General features: G+C 36.6%; 1 protein-coding gene and 1 pseudogene across 2 annotated transcripts in view; one reads left to right on the forward strand and one right to left on the reverse strand.

The window, feature by feature from the left end:
• Positions 1-21,907, forward strand: part of CFAP47 (cilia and flagella associated protein 47) — a gene marked incomplete at both ends in the record, with an annotated part of 326,556 nt that overhangs the window by 202,481 nt on the left and 102,168 nt on the right. Inside the window, 4 exons of the mRNA XM_084258887.1 lie at positions 12,499-12,695; positions 13,645-13,788; positions 14,392-14,565; positions 20,747-20,858. Coding sequence (XP_084115013.1) covers positions 12,499-12,695; positions 13,645-13,788; positions 14,392-14,565; positions 20,747-20,858 — 627 coding nt within the window. The remainder of the gene's footprint in view (positions 1-12,498; positions 12,696-13,644; positions 13,789-14,391; positions 14,566-20,746; positions 20,859-21,907) is intronic.
• LOC311186924 (nucleophosmin-like) lies at positions 10,410-11,064 on the reverse strand (annotated as a pseudogene). The gene has a single exon. The product of its transcript is annotated as a nucleophosmin-like (transcript).

Consider the following 21,907-nt stretch of genomic DNA (forward strand, 5'->3'; position numbering starts at 1 on the left):
TTTACTTTTGGTTTTCTAGTGCTCTTTTATTCTGTTTTTGATCAGAAAGGGCTGAGCCATTTTAATCAAATATTAATACACTTACATTTTAAAATATAACTAATAAAATATAAACAATGTAAGTAATTTAAAGTATCCAAAATTGTTATGCTTTTATTTCATTTCTTTCCAAGTTAATGGATACTGATAAAAATGCAATTTCTTTATTATAGTTATTCCTTCAATTTACCTTCACTCCAGTGTCATATATTCTAAGTTATGTTGTTGCTAACTTTGGTATTGTTCCAATTTCATTGGCTGTCTTTTTATGAATTTGTGTTATCTATAATGCATTTCTGAATCTTATCCATTGGTTACAAATGATAAATCATGGGGTATAATCTCTGTTCACTTTGCCTTCCTGGCAGAACTGAGATCCTAGATTAAAATGCTCCGTACTAAGCAGGTAACAAAGATTTATGATTTAGGTTTGGTCTAGGCAATAGGGAAGATTAAACCTATGACAAACTGGAGAATAGATGCTCTGTCTAATCGTTCAAATTAAAAAAAAATTAATGACTTACGCAAGCCAAATAGCTGTGAGAGTATTTTTCACTCATCAGCTATTGGCATCCCCTCATGTTAACTTGTCTTTTATTTTAATCTTTATTACCTTTCAGGTTTTCAATGTACTATTAAATTCATGAATGCATAACTTATTTTAATAATTTTTAATCCCTCTTTGGGTAACTGGTAAAACTGTGTGTATTATAAACCCAGTTAGGATTGGTAGTCTGAGTGATTCATCATTCAGCCATTCATTCATCAACACTATTGAGCAGCGTTTCCTTTGGACAAAGTTATGAAAATTGACATATTCATCCCTTATAGTAATTTGCTTTATTCATTGCTGTGGATAGGACTTCCAATACTATCTTAAATAATACTGATAAGAGAGGACATCCTTGTCTTCTGCATCATCTTAGAGGAAAAGCTTTCAGTTTTCACCACTATATTAGACTACTATATTAGATATTGTTTTGTTAGATATGGCCTTTGTCATGTTGAGGTATATTCATTTTATCTCTGTTTTGTTGAAAAATTTTACCATTTTATTAGATCATTTTATTTTATCATTTATTGGATCTTGTCACATGCTTTATATCTATTAATAGGGTCATGTGATGTTTATCTTTCCTTCTGTTGACATTGTGAATTGCATTGATTGATTTGCATATGTTGAACGATTCTTACATGCCTGGGATAAATCCCAGTTGGTTGTGGTGTGTGATCTGTTTAATGTATTGTTGAATTCAGTTTGCTAAGATTTTGCTGAGGACTTTTGCATCTGTATTCATCAGGGATATTGGACTGTGTTTTTCTTTTTTTTTTTTTATTATGATGTCCTATCTATATATGTTTGATACAGGATAATGTTGGCTTCATAAAATGTGTTTGAAAGCATTCCCTCTTCAGTTTTTCTGAAGAGTTTAAGGACAGGTATTAGATCATCTTTAAAGGTGTGTTATGAGGGCCTCACTGGTGACGTAGGAGTTAAGTCTCAACGCTATCACCACAAAGTCCTGAGTTCAATCGCCGGCCAGGGAGCTAACCCATATATGGCACAGCAGACCTCTCACCTGCTGCTCCCCTAAACAGTGTATTTCAGTAGCTCTGTCTGTTCAGCTCCCCACTCTGTCTCTGGTGAATCCTCTCACCGTCCCCCGCCCCCGCCACCTCTGGCCTATACTCCAATTCTTCTATGCAAAAATAAATAAATAAAAATTTTTATTAAAAAAAGGTTTGGTAGAAATTACTAGTAGAACTAGTAATTACATTTTTTGGGAATCTTTTAATTACATTTTCAAGTTCCTTGGGTTTTGAGGGGAGGAGTATGAGCTCTCCTTTTTTAGGTATTTACAGCTATAAATGTCATTTAAGTACTACTTTAGCTGAATCCCATCAGTTTATATATGTTTTCATCTTTATTTTTACTAATCTTAAAGTATTTTCTAGTTTCTCCAGGTTTTGCTTGACTCATTATTTTTTTCATTTATTTTAAAGATTTATTTATTTATGCATACAAGAGCTGGGGTGTAGGCCAGAGATACAGAGGGGTTGGGGGGGGTGAGAGGATTCACCAGGTACGGCGTGGGGAACAGAATAGGCAGATTGACTGAAATACACTACTGAGGGGAGCAGTGGGGGAGACAGGAGAGGTCTGCTATACCATGTAGGTTAGCTCCCTGGCCAAGGATCGAACTCCTAATTACCCTCATATATAACTTACACTGATGAGTGCTTGTCAGTTTAGCTTTCTGGCTATTAGAGTGTTTATCCCCCTGGCTACAGAAATTGCTTCGATGCTTTAGTTGACCATTTGTTAAACTGGTAGGATATACCCATGAGTGAGTGAAGAGAGTCTCCAAGAATGAGGTCAGCCCAGAGGAAAGCAAAATTAAAAGACGGAGAAAGAACAATGACATCTCACAGTTTCAGGTGAGTCTGTGGAGGCTGTCATTGTAACGGTGGCCGTTCCCTCTGCAGACGCCAGTTATAGAGTCAAAAAATGAATCTTGGATATTCTTTTATTGAAACTATTTAAGCATAGAATAGAAGATCATCATTGATCATGGATGTGTGGAAAAAATCCCTTACTCTCTTCCTGAGAAAGAGGTTGAGCTCAAAGGCCTGCACCACCCTTCCCACTGAAAATTATTGTAGTTGATTTGCAAGTCAAACCCACAAGAAATTAAACTGTGTTCAGAAAGGGAAAAAAAAATGTCTTCTGTGGTTCCTGTTAGTTTTAATTGGGTTTCTTACAAATGAAAGTGATCTTTCCATGTTGCCAGTCACCAACCCTGGCTGTTTGCCAGTGGCACCTGGGTATCTTTTGCAACGTACATATTTCAGGCCCTACTTTAGACCTACTGAATCTTTCTCAGGTTTGAGAAGGTGTGGAAACCTGTATTATACAGGTTCCCCTCCAGATCAATGCCATAGTTAATCCGCTCATTACATTCAGTGCTGCACAGGGCAATGCATCACTTCACATCTCCTTTTTACTAATAGAGAACGTGAGATCCAGAAAATTTAAGTCTCTTTAGGAGGTTGTGTAAGAGGTCACGTCAAATATCCTTAGTAAACACTGAAGTCTACTGAGTTGTTGTCTATCACTGTTTTCATCTTGCTGGAGTGCATAAAATAGTTATGCTGCTATTTATCCTTAGCTTAGTAATCTTCTTAGTTTGAGTCCTCTAGAATAAGTAGCCTGAGGCAAGAATTAAATATTAATGCTTTACTGGGGAGATGCAAACACAGGGCACTGAAAGTGAGAACAAAGAGGAAAGAGGGAGGGAAGGATGGGAGGCAGAGCAGCGAGGGATGCATGGCTGCTCCCTGTGTGTCCAGTATTTGCCCCCATGAATAAATGCAACAGGTGTCAGTTTTGAAAAGCTATATGAAAATAAAGTGCCCCTGAGAATCAGTGTGAGAGGAAGGAGGGCATTATATCTGCATGCTTACCTCCTTTCTCCTCCTCCTGATTGCCAGATTTTACTCAAAAGGGAGTTAATGTTCCTAGGCTACAAGGTGCCATTCGTTGGCCCCTTGGGATGCCAAGTTCCATGCCCCCTTGGCAAGAGGAGCCAGAAACACTGAGCAAGGACTGATCTATCTGTATAGAGAAGCAGCCAAGGGGGTGAAGCAAGTTCTCGGTCATCCTTGGGCAGATGAACATGGACATGACACAAGTCTTTGAGGTTGCTGGAGGTAGTGGAACCAAGGGAAACTCAAGAAGCACACAAAATGCATTCCACACAGCAATGCTATCCTGTTACTAATACATTTTTTAAAGATTTATTTATTCATGCATACAAGAACCAGGGTACAGGCCAGATGCACAGGAGGGTGAGAGGATTCACCAGAGACAGAGCGGTGACTGGAATACACTGTGGAGGGGAGCACTGGGTGAGACAGGAGAGGTCTTCCGTGCCATGTGGGATTCTCACTGGCTGGCGGGGGTCGAACCCGTGCTGCAGAGGCTGCGGACAGCTTCACAGAGTTGCACTCAATCGCCTGCACCACCAGGGGAGGCCCCTGTTACTAATATCTTGAAGAACTCTATCAGTTGCATTGTCAGCAGCATTCAATGTAGACAATATACTCCTCTTTGCTGACAGGCTACAGTCCGGGCTCTGAGCCAATTCTCATTTCAGACCTGGGATCTACAGTGCTGACCACCAATGCCCTGTGTCAGCCCTGAAATCTTAGGAACTTTTCAGTATTAAATCTGGGCACCCTGGCTTCTCATTTGCATGCTCCCATCCTGTGATGCATCTCCTTCTGTCCTGTGTGTTCCAGTATGCAGTCACAGGTTCCTGCTCTGTTTCTTAAAATACAAGTTTGTGGTTCCAGGACTCTTTCCCTGGGGACTGGTTTACACTTCATACCACGTACCCCTGTTCGGGACAGCAGGGTCGAACAACTAAGAATCTTGTCCCTCAACTTGGAAACCTGGTTCTTTCTTGACTGTGCAACTGGCCTCTGATACCAGCCTGACCCACTTTCCCTTTTCTCTAGGCCACTTGCCTGATTATAAGTTTACTTCCTACATTTGAAAATTGCAGTCATTGCTACTGCTTGACTAATATGCCATTCTCATTGGGCTGCCCTCCTATGCCCATTCTTCTTTAGTCATGGTCTCCAGCTTGTTCAGCTGCCAGTATATGTTACGTCTAACACATTGGGGGTTTTGCCAGTTCCAGGCTTTTTCTACTTTGCAGTCCCATGCAAGTAGATATGATCATGTCCTACATTATCAAACAAAATAAAAATACTCTAAGTCAAATAATTGGCTATAACCAAATCACCATAATTGTGCTAAGACTATGTGTATATTCTTTATTCTCATAGTATTAATACAAAATATTTTCACTTAGATAACGTGTGTATGTGTGTGTATGACTTAGAGTCTGCAAGCAAAAACATGTGAACTTGGAAGCTGTTTTATTTTTTCATTAGGTATTGAACAGTGAACATATGCTACGCAATAGTAAATTTAGGAAGGCATTTAATCAAAAATTATATAAGCCTTTACTCCTAGTTGAAGTCCTGGAGAAAGTGCTGTTTATTGGCTTGCTAACAGCTCATTCTAGCTAATTTGCATACTTAGTAAATCAATCTGCAAGAACTTAAAATGCAACTCTGTTCAAAATAGATTTTATTTTTAATACAAACCAGAAAGTTTATGGCATTCAGAATTGAAAATGCTAAACACAAAGCTAATTTACTATCAGCAGTCCCTGCTTCCTTCCCCATGGAGTGGTTAATTAGAAACTCAAATCTTCTTTGAGTTTTTTTTTTTTTTTGGAAATTTTGTCTTAAAAAATTATGTAAAAGAGACAACTTCAAGTTAAAATACTGGCATGCCAAAACTGCTTGGTAGGCTCTCTCCTAATTTTCCACTAAATGTTCCATAAAGACATATAGAAATTAAAAAAACTCAGTAACAGTGGAAAGGAAAGATAATGGCTACCAATTTACACAAATCATATGAGGGATTCCCAGTTATTACGGAGTTGATGTGGCCTGATTAAAAACACATTCAATAGCTTCTGCAGGCTCATCCTCAATTAAAACAAAATTTAGGTATAAAGAGGAATCAGTCTAGTCCTATGATCTGCCTTTTCCTCAGAAATTTATTATCTGTACCTACCAAAATTCTAGGAAACTGATTACTCATTGCATATCTCCTGATACATAGTAGAATAAATGTGAAAATACTTTCCAAGATGGCCATCATCCTTTGTTACTTGTTCCCTTGTGCTCTGCTGACATTTCCCTGTCTTCATCTCTCAAGAAAACAAACCCCCGGGACTTAAAATGACTATAACTATAGGAGAAAACTATGGAGAAACATCATTTTCTCAAGGATGTATCAAATCTACCATGTAGATATGGTGATGATAGCAGAGATGGTAAGAGTTCAAGTCATTTGTTCTGCATGCTATTAGAATCAGAATTTATCCACCAATAAGAACAAAATGAGATTTTCCATATGTAAGTTTTACCCCATATTATTAGAAGAAAGCTAGTGGATACAAGACAATATGTTACCTATACTTAATCAATGGCTTTTTTTTTACAAAGGAAATTAGCTTACTGACCATTCATTGAACTACGTTCACATTTAGATATGAGACCACTGCAAAGTGAAAGAGAAATGATAACCTGTACAGGTGACCACCTAGGAAAGATAACCCTCTCCTCTTTATAGCAGAAAATGAGAAAAAGAAAAAAGCAGATTTTTTTTTAACTGCTAGAAGACAAAAATGTGACATCTAAATTCACATTTGATGGGTTGTAGTGAAACAATGGAATGGCAAAGACAAGAGATTCTGAAAAGCAACAAGAATAAAAGACATTATTTTCAAAGAACAAAAATTATACTGAAGGCAGAATTACCTTCAGTAACAATAGAAGCCAGAATACAAAGGAATTATAGTGCTGAAGCAAATTAACTGTCAGCCTAGAATTTTAAATTCCAGTAAACTATCATTCAAGAGTAAGGATGAAATAAAAATATTTTCAACCCAACAAGGAAATTGAGACAATTTAAAGCTCTCAGATATTTGCTGAAAGAACAAATGGAGAATATATTTAAGGGCGAAGGAAAATGAATTCAGAAGAAAGAATTGGAATCCAATGCAGTAGTTAATAAAATAATCAATAAATGTGGGTAATTCTGATTGAGTATTGGCTATGGAGATAAATAATTCAGGTTTTATAAAAAACAAAATGAACTATATTACTAAACAATAAGTTTATAAGGATAGGGTTATTCCCATTAGAAGCATGTAAGGTTCTATGTGTGGGGGGAACAGGCATGATATATTTTAAGACACTTTTATATAAAGTATGAACACTGAAAATTTAAGATAACCAAAATATATAGAAATTGAATATATAATTTCTGAAGCGCTGGAGGCATAAAAGGAAATAAAATATGATGGGTCCAACAGATCAGAAAAGAACTAATCACAGTATGTGATAAAGAGAGACACAAAATGAGATGCTGAACACAATCACATCAGTATTCACAACAGATATAGGGAAACCAAACTATCAAAGTTCATATTTTCAAAATGCAAAGGGAAATGTAACTTTATGTTGTTTGCAAAATTACCTGGAAAAATAGCCAAAGACATATATCAGGTATTAATCAAAATATTGCTGGCATAAATAAACATTCACATAACTAGACTTTAAAGCTAATAAGTGTTTCAATTTAAAAGGGGATAATCCAGCATAGAAAGAAATTCTGAGCTAATTTCTACCTATTCACATAATATCAAAATATATAAAGCAAAAATTGACAAATACAGAAGGAGATACAAAGTGGGAGATTTTATTTTCTCTCAATAATTGATGGATCAAGTAGATGGAACATTAATAAGTCTGTAAGAATCTTGACCAAGATAGTTAATAAAATTATGCTTTTTTGTACCTATTAAGTCTAGCTTGCCTGTGCTGGAAATAATTACCCATTCTTTTTTTTTTTAAATTGAGATGTATTGGCTTATATTGTTTGTTTTATTGAGTTATAGGTTCTCCCCCTTGAGATGTTTTTACTATACCACACCAATAACAAAAACACCCACAGTCCATCCCCAGAGTCTTTTATGTTTCCTCACCATTTGGTTCTCACCCCTTACCCTTCCTTTATCCCTCTGGAATGGGTAGAGTAAGGATAGAAGGGACAGGTCCATAGCGTCCCTAATATTTGTGATGGCATGATCAAAATTCCAAATAGAAGCCCACGCATTTACCCTATGTCTAGATTTTCAAAGTTGTAAATCAAAGTAACAGATTTTAAATCAAATACATTCTACCATTAGGTATATTTGACAAATATAACTATACAAATCTGCACGGCCTGGTTTAAAGTTAGAATTCTTTTTTTTTAAAGATTTATATATTTATTTATTTGTAGAAGCACTGGGTAAAGTCAGAAGTGTGGGAGGGTGAGAGAATTCATGAGAGCCAGAGCAGGGAACAGAAGAGGCAGACTGACAAAGTACACTGCTGAGAGGAGCAGTGGGCGGCAGGAGAGGTCTGTGCGCCATGTGGGACCCTCGCCTGAGGCCGGGGATAGAACCGGCGCTGCAGAGGCTGCGCGCAGCTTCGCAGCCCAGCGCTCAACCACTGCGCCACCAGGGGAGGCCCTAAAGTTAGAATTCTTATACTCATCCGCACTAGACTATGACAGCACAGGAATGCTGGCTTCTAGCCAGGTGACCATCCAGTTTTCTTCCCTCCTTCAACTCTTAACATGTACTAGAAGGGATCCCCCGTACAATTTTATGGGTATCTTAGCCCACATAATCTTGGTCAACATCGTCCAAATAATGGCTGCTGCTTTGATGCCCTACAATTCTAGAGTTTTCTAACAGGAGAATTGACATAGGGAACTGTCTTGTGCAAACAGGATCATAGTATTGTGGAATATGAATTATGGCATCCCATGAACTTGAAATGTGGATGAGGCTGCTCTTCTTGTAGTCTTGTCTCACTGCACCCATATGGACCCTTGTGCATGCAGAGAGACAATGCCAGAGGGGATTCAGAGTAATCCCCTAGAAAGAAAGAATGAGACCTAGGTCAGGAAGCTCTCTTTCTGTATCCAAGGATGTATGTTGGATTGGGTATCCCCAACATTAAACCCAGAGACAAGGTCTTGAGAGCAAGTAGTTTGACAGATGAGCTCAGGAACCCTAGGCAGGAAAGAGAAGTTATCAATTCAGGAAGTGTTATGAGTGGTTGACACCATGAGTAATTCAGGCTCATTTGCATTGGGGGAATCTCTAGGAGATAGTGTAGAATTCAGCTAAGAGTTATTTCAACCGAAGGGCAAAGTAGTTGAGTTATTTCTTCTCCAATTTTGACATTATTAAGGACTACCACTGTAGATGTCAACTGTTACTTTCAGCCTGATCCATGTGAGGACTGAGCACCTTCCTGTGGCTAGAGAAAACCCTGGGAGAGAGAGTCACAGTTTCCCACAAAACCATTGACCTACAAGGATTAAATACTTGAGGGCATGGTAGGGCATGGACAGCATATATTCCAGTGAAGAATTAGGAAACATATTGGGGGGAAACAACCATGTCTCTAAAAGAGAATGATGGTATTGTAGCACAGTGTGGCCAGTAAAATTTTCAAGTTTCTGGAAATCAAAATTGTTTCAATCTCTGTTGTTTTACATCTAAGGGGATGTAGGTACTGGCTGATGACTCCATTAACCCAGAAGTGACTTTTTGTTTATTACACATGAAAGTATTCCTACTTCTGCATCTAGCATGAATCAGTTATTTCAGATGTTTAAGAAAAAGAAACAAATATTTTTAATACAACTTCAAAAATCATTTTCATGATTTCCTCCATTATGATGGATTTCTTTTTTGATTTGTATTAGAAGGGCTGGCATGGTATATTCCTTAGAGTCTTTGCTCATGAACATTTCATGAATTGGAAAACGTACACTGAAGAATGTCCTTGGTTTTCATTTTCAGATTCAGTATCATCAGAAGAGGAATATTTTTAGGGAAAGGAAGAGAGTGTACAACAAAAGCTTTTGATAGAAGCTTTTACTTGAACTTGTGCATTTCAGTTACTTACCATTAAGTGACTATCTTTGATGACAATAATTACTGTTGAGTTATTTAAATTTTCTATTCTAAGCAGTATAATTTGATTTAAATGACCTCATCTCAATATTTTCATTTGAATATGTTCACGCAAAAGAAAAACAAGTTTTCTTTATTGCTGTTTTCAACAAATTTTAATCTAAAGATATTACCACTCCTGATTGTTCCAATGTTGTTGCCACAGCTCAAATATTCCTCCTCTCAGAATGAAAGTAATCAATGAACAACAGACGATAAAATGTGCCTGCAGTTCTTTTTTGACAAGAAAAAACTTTTTTTCTAAAATTAGAAATGACAACCTTTTTTTATCAAAAAATCATTGAGCAGCTTAGGAGATACAAAAGTGATTAAAATATGGTGAGTCGAGGTGAATGCACAAGTAGTAGAAAGCATAGTTTAAGTTTCACTGAATCACAGCAGTCAGAAGATAGTGATGTAGAGAACCAAGAGATTTCTTTAACCTGAAAGGGGGCCTCAGTGGGAGGCAAGTCAAGAAAGGGGATTGAGGCCTCCCAGGTGGCGCAGGGGTTAAAGTCTCAGTGCAATAAAGCTACTGCCAGCCACTGCAGCACGTTCAATCCCCAGCCAAGGAGATAACCCACGTGGCACAGCTGTTCCTTTCTTCCCATCTTAGGGCTTAATTTACTGGTAGTACCCAGAATTGTTCAGTGTGCTTTTTCTATACTTGCTTGCCTTTTTTGCTTTCTATACTGGCTTGCCTTCTTATACAGAACTAGGTCCTTTTGGTATTTTGGGAGCTTTTTTTCCCTGGTTTTTGAAGGGTTCTTGACCTTTTGCTCTAAGTATTCATGGTTTTGAGTCTTTTCCATTTGACTTGTGTGCATTTCGGCCGGACTCTCTCATCTACTTCCTTTACTGGTGCTTTTTCTTCAGCATCAAAACCATCATCAGCATCATCGTTATCATCTTCATCAGCAGGGAGTTCTACTTTTTTCTGAGGAAACTTGCTACCACATCCAGGGGCAGAACGCTTCACAGACATACTAAGGAGTTTCATACCCTCCTCCTCTTCACCTTGTTACTTGGTGTCTTCCTCCACAGCCACCAAGCGTCGTCCACTAATGCACACAAGACCTGAGCCACACTTCAGCTGTGAGGCCGCAGATGGTGGGATTTCAGAGCCCCCAAAGGCTCCACAGACAGTTTCAAAGTTGCGAGTGTTACTTTAGTGGGACTGTCTTCATCAATCATTGCTTCTGCTTCAACGGTGTGCAGTTCATGTGCACCAGCCCCTAAACTGACTGTTCTTGAAGATAACTGGTGTTAGTTTTCTTCATTGTCCACTTTAAAGTGATCACCTTTGTCGGCCTCTAGTTCACAACCAAAAAAGATAGTTCTTGGACCTCAGGAAGTTCATATCTATGTCTATATATCTTCCATGGGGTGGTGGCACTCACTTAGGTGGGAGAGAAGGTGGATGGAGATAAACCACTACTGACCCAGAGAATAGCCATGCAGAATGAAATCACACCAGGGTGAAAAATAAAAACATTCTTGACAGTCTTTCTTTCCTCCTTAAATCAGCAGAGAATCTTGGACTTTGGTTAGATTATACATTTCAAATGTAATCCATTGTCAGTGTGTTCTAACACACCGTGTATAACTATAATATTATACATGATTATATGACATTGGTATAGATAATATATGATATAACAATATATGCTATAGAACATATAGTTTATGTCTGTGTAATACATAACAAATTTTAAAATACATTCAAACCCTGAGTTTGTTTTAAAAATTATTTAAAGCAGTTAATGTTTTCCAGTTAATACAGACTTCCATATATATGAAAATGGGTTTGCTGTCTTTAGCATTTGAGGTATTAACTGTGAGTGAATTAAAATTATAACCAATTAGTGTGATACTACTCATCTGGTCCATAACTTGGATAACTTCATTTTCTTAGTGTGTTTTCAGAGAACTTGCACAGTATAAGCCTTCTAAACATTTGTAATCATTGGTTTCCATTGATTACTTAAATATTTTGACATTAGTATTGAAGTTTATATTATAATCTTATACTGCCTCCTGCTTTAGGGTTAAGTGATTTTTAGAACTATTATCTTATTTCATGGAGAATAAAAAAAATGGTGACCTTCTGTGCAAAAGTGGTATTTCTTGGAAGAAAATGACCAGCATAGATAGTAAGAAATGGTGTAAGTTATAAACTTGAAGTAAATGTTATAACAAGGTGACTTGAGAATATTAATTGGACTTGCTTCTTTTTCCTTCTCTTGGTTATTAACTATGAAAAATTATTTCTGTTACTCAAGTTGTAAATTATTTTGATTGCTATGAGGTCAAGCACCACTATGCCATAGAATTGTATCAGACAATAATTCTTGCCTAATATTCCTTATCTCCCTCTCATTTCTTAGCCTCTGCTCAGTTGGAGCCAATTAAATGCAATGTTTTGAGCTGACTATGGAAAAATACTTGAGCAAACATCTAGCCACTCCTCCTCCTTTAACCTGTCAAAGAAGGAGGACAGGTGTTTCTAGTGGCACAGCTGAAAGATTCTGGTATCTCTTGCAACATGGGTCACTAAGTGACTTTGTGAGACAGACATTCCTAAAACTATTGGATATATTCTACCATTGATAAATAAAATTGATTTTTATGCCCTGGAGATTTAGAGATAGTATATTATCTCAGAATAACTTTATCTCTTTTAGATTATACAGTACAGTTAAATACAGTAATATAAAATATTGCTTTACACCGAAATGAATTTTAGGATTTATGCCATAAACATTATTAAACTATTTTAAATTTATTTTGATAGTTCCAGATGAATCTGTTCCAGTCCCTTTACGATTTGTTCCTCTTAGTCCTGGGCGCTATCCTTGTAAAATTTTGTTGACATCAAGGTATGATGTGCGTGTCTATCACATTGAAGGTGTGGTGAATCAAGAATATCCAGAGGCCAGATTTGTATTTGAAACACCAGCATTTGAACCTCTTACCCAGAATATTCCAATAGTAAGTTCAAAGATTTAAGAGTTATGGGGCCTCCCTGGTGGCCTAAGGGTTAAGTGTCAGTGCTATCACTACTGTGACCTGAGTTTGATCCCTGGCCAGGGAGCTGGCCCACATGGTGTAGCAGACCTATCCTGTCTCAGCCACTGTTACTCCCAGCAATATATTTGAGTAAATCCAACTGTCCTGCTCCTTACTCTGTCTCTGGTGATTCTTCTCAGGCCCCACCTCTGGCCTACACCCTAGTTTTCCTATGCAGAAATAAATTGAAAAAAATACAGAAGTTATGGCTTCTCAAATTAGTGTATTCCAAATTCAGATGTGATCTTAGCACTTGATTAAGATGGGTTCATAGTTGCTAAGAACAATGACTGACTACAGTGTCAGTAGTGTCAGTGTCAGTGTCAGTGACTACAGTCAAAGTACTAATACAGCATAGAAGATTATATAATTGTAAGGAATTTTGAATTTCTTACACTAAGAAATTTTTTGTTTGAAGATATAGCTTGAAACATAAAAATTTGTTCTGATGAGATTTGTAAGCTTTGCTATCTGAACAGCCTACCAGTTAGAACACTTTTTATTACCTATAATTAGGAGTAGAAGGTGTATCTTCAAAACCACTTTATCATTTTAATAATAATTAGTAATCAAATAATGAAATATTAAGATATTACATGAATAGTTAAATATTAAATAATCCATGCATCACCCTATCAGGCAGTGCTCCTCTGTGACACTGAGATGGCATATTGTCATCCTCATAGATGATATTCAATTTTTTGACAGTCATTCCCAGCAACTGTGACTTTCAGTGATTCCTATGAAATGCAATAAAAATACACTTAAAATACAATATATAATTTTATTAAATGTACCAAGAATTAACATGTCACTCAGCATTATTGCCATCATCCTTCTGATATTTTCCTAACTTTTTTTCATGCTACAGAAGAACCACACAAAGAATGAATGGAAATGTCAAGCTGATATAGAAGGAGAATGCTTTTATGGACCTCCTATATTATATGTCAAGCCAGGAGAAACTGTGACATATCCTCTCACCTTCAAACCTATTTTGGAATGTGAAATTGTGGTATGAATCCATTGAATATAATTTTTAACCCCTCAGTAATACTGTGTTAATAGCCCAGTGTGTGATAGTAGCCTATGTATTTTAAGAGGGGTCATTTTGTAGAAAATTTATATTTTCCATGAATCTGATCATTAGTGTCCACTCTGTTGAAACTTAAATAAATACTTTAATTGGAGGGATAAATATTCTGAAAGCCACAATGCCATTGACTTTCAATGCTTATAACTAGATTATTTTTATATAGTGCATTTAACAAGTAAAGTCATTTCTCCTTTTGTTTTTATTCAACAAGGAATGTAGTACTTCAGGAAACACTTTAATAAGACACATTTCCTTGACAAGGATATAAAACATGCATACAATTACTACGTGTAAGAATGCCTATCTAAACTCTGTGTTTTAGAGAAAATAAAGAGAAATACTTTCCACAGGAAATTTCATCTTCATTAGGCTGAAGTATTTATACATAAATTTGGAAAAATCAATGGCTTAGCAGATGCTTGAAAGATCACTTAATCAAACTGAAGATTAGTAAGACAGTAAAAGTTGTTTGGTATATAACTGTGACTCCCATAGGTCTGAAATTTGGCTGGTTTATCACAGGGCAAGCTTTCTCTACAAAATGAAGTAGATGGTTTGAAACATACTTTTGAAGTAAAAGGGATTGGAAGGAAACCTGTGGCCTTGGAACACATCACTGTGCGTTGTGAAGTGGGGATTATAACAAATAAACCCATAATGGTGCCCAATTACACAAATACAATGATAACTTACAAGGTAAGGGTTTCCCTTTTTTTTTTTAAGTATGAAAGTGTTTTCAGGGCCTCCCTGCTGGCACAGGCGGTTGAGCACAACGCTGTGAAGCTGTCCGCAGCCTCTGCAGCACAGGTTCGATCCCCACCAGCCAGCAAGAATCCCACATGGCACGGAAGACCTCTCCTGTCTCGCCCGCTGCTCCCCTCAGCAGTATATTTCAGTCAGTCTGCCTGCTCTGTTCCCTGCTCTGTCTCTGGTGAGTCCTCTCACCCCTCTGTACCTCTGGCCTGTACCCCGGTTCTTATAGAAAGAAAGAAAAAAAGAAAGAAGGAAAGAATTTTCAGAAGAAGTATATTGAATTATATGAAATTCTTAAAACATTTAACTAGGTGAAGTAATGTCACTGTAGCTGTTAAATTTCAATTATAATGTCATTAGCATCAAACTAATTTTATATGTAAATATTAATCCATAATCATGACAGTAAAATCTACTTGAGTATTGCATATTTTCATATGAAGAAATTATACATGATAATATAAGGTATTTTTAAAATGCTTTTGACGCAACTTTTAAAAATTTTAATGTGAATGGGCATGGATTATGGGTACTTTGGTGGTGGGTGTGGTATGGTAACAACACTTGAGACACTAAAACATAGACAGCAATGTAAACCATTGTTACCTCAATTTAAAAAAATAGAAAAATTTTTACATAAAATATTAATGTTTATCTGTAGGCTCAAAATGGCAAAGATGCATCCTCTCATTTACCAGTGTGAATAATAGTGGGAATGTGAAGAAATGAATAATTATTTACAATTTTATTTTCTATAGAGTTATGTCCTTGACCCTCTTTACTTGATTTAAGCTAATCCTAAAATGAATTTTTTCCATACCTGCTCCCATATTGATCTAAACATTGGTGTATGCCCCATACAATCCTGAAAAGATGCTTCAGGTACCTATCCCTCAGAGCTGCCTGAATTCGGGTTAATAGGGTGCTGCCAAAGTTTGAAAATTTGTGAATTTGCACGCAGAATTTGCTTTTTTCTTATAATCCTGAAAAATATTTACTTTGATTTTCTTCTTCTTTCCTTACTGAATAGCAAAAATAGTGAGTGTTATATGTGAGAATCTCGTCTTGTCACCCCTCTTTTCAGACTCTTCAGTATTGCCTCTTATTTTCAGGATCAAGTCTGTACCCCCTGAAATGGCCTTCACTGTCTTTCAGCAACTCACTGTCCTTGATTTTCTGCTCAGCTTCATCTCTTGCTACCTCTGGCTCCAACAATTCCTTGTATACAGTATTTTCTTTTGCTGCTGTAGGAAAATATCTGCCCAAGTCTCTATCTTCCTTTTATTTTTTTAATGATTTGATTTTTCTTTTTTTATTTTATATATGCTTTAAATCATTCTTCCTTGTATCTTCCATTTTTTCCTTGTCTAACTCCTTTTCATTCTTTAAGGGAATTCTTTGATGCCACTTTGCCAAGAATCCTTCCCTATCCCCATATACATAGATCAGATGCCTTCATGTGCTTCTACCATTTTTTCCTCCATCCCAACATCATACATACTACATCATTTTGCTATTATCTGCTTATTATTCTTCACCAGATTATAAACTGTGATAAAGGAGCATGCTTCTCTTTGCCACATTTTTATACATATAAGTTGTGGTATCCAGCACAAATAGTTGTTCAAGGAAGATTTGCTAATGAACAGCTAAAAACATAATGGGTGACACTTAAAAGAAAAGAGAGGGAGGAAAAGAGGGAGAGAGAAAGAAAGTGAGAAAGGAGATAAGTCATGACTAATGTGGCTTTGTTATAAATAAGGGAAAAAATGTTTTTCTACTACTTCCTCTCCCCTTCCAGAATTTATTGGTGAGCAAAGAATCCCATCTTAAGAATTCAATGAAAATATGATAAAGAAAAATCTATAATTTCATCACAAAGTTTATTTCATTTTGTTAAAATTTCAGAGATGATGTCTATAGGCTTTTGGAATTTTATTCTACAGAATGAAGGCCTCCCCTGGTGGCGCAGCAATTGAGTACTGGGCTGCGAAGCTGCCCGCAGCTTCTGCAGCGCCGGTTCGATCCCTGGCCGCCAGCGAGGGTCCCACATGGCGTAACAGACCACTCCTGTCTTGCCTGCTGCTCCCCTCAGCAGGGTATTTCATCAGTCTGCCTGTTCTGTTCCCCGCTCTGGTGAATTCTCTCACTCTCCCGTGCTTCTGACTGTACACAGTGCTTGTATAAATAAATTAATTTTTAAAAATGTACCTATAATGATGCTATGTTAGCTATATCAATTAAATGTAAAAGTTAAATTCTATTAGTAACAAAATTATTCTCAAACAATAATGGAAGTCTATTTCTGTCATTTAAATACACAAATAAAACTGAAGAATCTGGTTTTGTTTTTAAAGTACACTTTTCAGTGAGGCTATTTCTGTAATTAAAGATGTTATCTGTTAAAATTAATTGACCATTGTTTCATTAAAGTATTAATAATGCTGTTCACATCTTCCAGATCTTCCTAATTTCCATATATCTGTGTTTAAATTGCTCCAACAAAAAAGAACAGAAATATATTTAAGACCTAAGAAACATTTATTCTTAGAGATATTATCAGTAAAGTATCACCTTTCTTAATTTTTAAATTACCATAATTTAAATCTCTGTGTACCAATGTGCCATTTCTTTCCATTCATATTTACTTTATTGCTTGTATTTTTTTTTAAGATTTATTTGTTTATACTAGCACTGGGTACAGTCAGAAGCGCGGGAGGGTGAGAGGATTCACCAGAGCCAGAGGGGAGAGCAGAGCAGGCAGACTGACGAAGTACACTGCTGAGGGGAGCAGCGGGCGGCAAGAGAGGTCTGCGCGCCATGTAGGACCCTCACCGGATGGCCGCGGATGGAACCAGCACTGCAGAAGCTGCGGGCAGCTTCGCAACCCAGCGCTCAACTGCTGTGCCACTGGGGAGGCCCTATTGCTTGTATTTCAATGGAAATTCTATTGAGAAACAATGGAGATGCTGCTAAGGAGAAGGACTAGGCTAAAAATCTTTGCTTTGTAGTGTTAGACTTCATTATATACTTGCTTAGTGACTGCTGAAATGCTTTGATTCTTCATCTTCATTCTTTCATCTGTACAATGAAGTTGACCCATAGGCATTCAAGACTGATTTACATTCCCTTCCCTTCTTAACCCCCTCTTCCTTCATTATTTTCCTTAATCTATAAATTTTCTCAAATTTTTCCATGACAAGAGAAAACTTTTCACTAACACTACTCCTTCTACTTTTTATTTTCCATGATTCCTAAACTTCTTGAAAAAGCAATGTTTGTGGAATTAGTTCTTGTTTCACGGCAGTCCATTTATAGCTCCTCTACTCTGTTGAAACTGGTTCCACAAAGATCAGCCTTAATTTTTAGTCAAGAGAAATCAGGTATTTTCCCAAGTTCTCCATCTCAGCACTCCTGAAGTATTCAACACTGTTGATCTGCCTTCTTAACATTTTGTCCTTTATTTAATATTTCCTATATTTCCCATTTTCCTGTGATTCCTTGATTATTACTTATCTGGTTCTTCTATTTCTCTAACCTTGTGATTTCTGTTCAAAAATCCATCTTCCTTGGCCTCCCTGGTGGCGCAGAGCTGTGAAGCTTTCCATAGCATCTGCAGCATGGGTTCGATTCCCGGCTGGCCAGGGAGATTCCCACATGGCGAGGCAGACCTCTCCTGGCTCACACGCTGCTCCCTTCAGCAGTTTATTTTGGTCCTTCTGTCTGTTCGGCTCCCTGCTCTGTCTGGTGAATTCTCTCACCCTCCTGCACCTCTGACCTGTACCCCAGTGCTTGTAAAATTAAAATTAAAAAAAAAATTTCCATCTTCCACAGCATTCTTATGTCTATACAACATCATGCTTGGCAATTTCCAGCTTTGAACAGTCATCTAGGTACTAATCTAGGTACTAATATCAAATACATACTTTCACTTAAGTAGTTATGTAGGACTGTGGTTTTTTTTTTGTTTTGTTTTTTGATTCCACATATTAAAGAATTTCCTAAATTTCTTCCTATTTGATTTTTGATTCCTTTTTTGTTAAAAAAAAACATACTGTATATGAATCTAACCCTTTTAAATTTATTGGCCCATTGTCTTATCCTAAGACATGGGTTAACCTGGAGAATATTCCATGTGTGCTTGACACATACTAAAGACATCAACGAAAACCGTAGAACTAACATCATATTTAAATGGTAGAACATTGAATTGTTTTTCCTAAGGTCAGGAACAAGTGTAGGCCACAGCTATTCAGCATTGTTCTGGAGGTACTAGCTAGTGTAATTACTTAAGAAAAAAAATAAAAGAGATCCAGATTAATAAGGAAGAAATCATGTAATCAATTTGTAGATACAATCTTATAAATAGAAAATTCTAAGGAATTTACTAAAAATTATTAAAAGAGAGAAGTTCAAAAGGTTTAAAGGATACAAGATTAATATACTAAAATCCATCAGTTTATATACCAGCAATGAACAATCCTAATTAAAATTAATAATCATAACATCAAAAATAATAAAATGCTTTGGAATAAGTTTGACAAAAGAAAAGCAAGATTTATATACTGACAACTACAAAATATTTTTAAAAGATTTATTTATGCATACAAGAGCTGGGGTACAGGCCAGAGATGCGGGGGGCAAGAGGATTCACCAGAGACAGTGGGGAACAGAACAGGCCGATAAAGATAGACCGAGGGGAGCAGCAAGCAATTCAAGAGAGGTCTGCTGCGCCATGTGGGTTGCTCCCTAGCTGGCTGGGGATTGAACTCCTGCTGCAGAGGCTGCGCATTGCTTCATAGTGCGGTGCTTAACCCCTTGCGCCACCAGGGAGGCCCAGACAACTACAAAATATTATTGAAGGAAATTAAAGAAATTCCAAATAGACGTTCTGTGCCCATGGATCAGAAGACTTAATATTGTTTTAGTGACAATTTTACCCAAATTGATGTACAACTTCAACATAATATCTGTCAAAATCCCAACTGATTTTTTTTTTTTTGGACAGATTTGACCAGTTAATCCTAAAATTCATATAGAAATGCCAGGGACACTGGGCAACCAAAGCAATCTTATGTAATAAAACAAATGGATGCCTCATGCTTCCCGATCTTAAAACTTACTGTTTACCCTTAACTACAAAGCTATGATATTACAGAAAAGGTGGTAGTGACATAGGTAGACTTGTACATGAATGAAACAGACAGGAGTGTCCAGAAATACATCCTTATGATAATGATCAGTCAAGTTTTGATGGGGATACCAAGAGAATTCAATGAAACAGAATTGTCTTTTAAAAAATGGTGCTGATGGGCCTCCCCGGTGGTGAAGCAGTTGAGCACTGGGCTGCGAAGCTGCCTGCAGCCTCTGCAGCTCCGGTTTGATCCCCAGCCACCCGGCGAGGGTCCCACATGGCACCACAGACCTCTCCTGTCTCCCCCGCTGCTCCCCTCAGCAGTGTCCTCTGTCTGTCTGCCTGTTCTGCTCCCAGCTGTGGCTCTGATGAATTCTCTCACCCTCCCACGTTTCTGACTGTACCCAGTGCTTGTATAAATAAATAAAAAAAATATTTTAAAAAAATGGTGCTGATGCAACTATACAGTTATATAGTCACATACAAAAGAGTAAATTTGGACCCCTAACACAGACCATGTAAAAAAGTGTTCTCAAAATGGATCATAGGTCAAAATTTAATAATTAAAACAAACAAAAAAAAAACAGTAGAAGAAAACATAGAAGTAAATCTTTATAACCTTGGGCTAATAATCTTTTACATGTGACACCAAAAGTACAGATGATAAAATAATAAAAATAACTATTAATACTTCAAATATAAAGGCATTCAGATTTCTAAGCATCAGTGATATTGCTACAAGTAACAATAGACAACATACGTTGGCATTTTTTATAAGAATCCTTTCCTTTGTTGAATTTTTTCATAGATTTATTTTCAGTTTTTTTTTCAGTTGCATGTAGCGTATTTCTAGCTTGCTTTTTATTTAAAAGTGAATCGTTTTGATGGAAACAATGAAATTTCAGGGTTTTTGTATGCTTTAAATTGTTACACTAATTTCATGTGAATTTTGACATTGTATAATTCTTGTTTTTGAATTCTCTTTTCTAGGTATCTTCAGATCTCCCAATAGTGTGGGGAAATACACACATCACTGTAGATGCTAAAAATGTACTACCATATGTTCTACATATATGCCCTTGGAAACGTGGTGTAATTACAGGTAACAAACCCATTCATAAAATGTTACTTGGATGAAAATATGATGAGAAGAAATATAAAATGTAATTCACCTTTTCTCCTTTAATAGGTGACCCATAGGAAAATTTAATTTCCATTTTAGTCATTATCTTTCCAAATAATTGGAGCATACATTTTCTCCCTGGTGCTATATACTCTTGGCCATTTATATCCTAGTGCTATATTCTCTTGGCCAATCCTAGAGGTAGAAATATTAAAGGCATAACAATTTAAAGTTGTGACAACTACTTTGAAATAGTTATACCAACTTATGAACCAGACAGTTTCTATTTTTATTTTAATCACCAAATAACAATACTCATAGCTGGTGGAGTCTCTAAAGTCTTAGAATTTTAACTCATGTTTTGTAAAGGGTAGCAAATCATTCATAATAGCCAGTAATGCTTTTGGTTAATACAATAAATCTCAGTCTTCTGTTATCTGTAAGACATTGAGTTCTGCTACATATCAGAAGGAAGGTAAGAGAAACTTCAAACTGTGGGACATTATTGAATTAGGAATGTTTATGACTATCTTAAACAATGCTCCTCATCCATAATTCAGAATCTTGAAGTTATGGAAATCAACCTAACAATAATTAAATAATCAGATTTAATATGCTTCTCTTTTGTATAGTCAATTTTTGTTGATTTTACAGCAGTTGTGAGACTGTAAAATTCCAATGCATGTTTTCACTAATCAGATATGAGCTCTTTTTAACATATTGGTTTGAAGAACTTTAGAAAGAATTTGGAAGTTAAGCACTACTCGGGGTATTTTTGTTAAGCAAGGATGAATTAGGTAAATGTTATTGGTTATAGAAGAGATTTTGCAGACTTCATAATTTTGAGATATAATGGCAAATCATAACTGCTTTTCCTAGGGTAGTTCCTTAAAGTTGAATCAGTGTTGCCATTATGATTTGTGGAAGCTGAGGCTATAAAAGAGGTTAACGTCATCTTTATTGATAGCTCTGTCTGAAGACTTCTATTATAATTTAAATTGTATAATTACTGTTAATCTGACATAAGA

Source organism: Talpa europaea (genome assembly GCF_964194135.1).
Source record: "Talpa europaea genome assembly, chromosome: X".
NCBI lineage: Eukaryota > Metazoa > Chordata > Mammalia > Eulipotyphla > Talpidae > Talpa > Talpa europaea.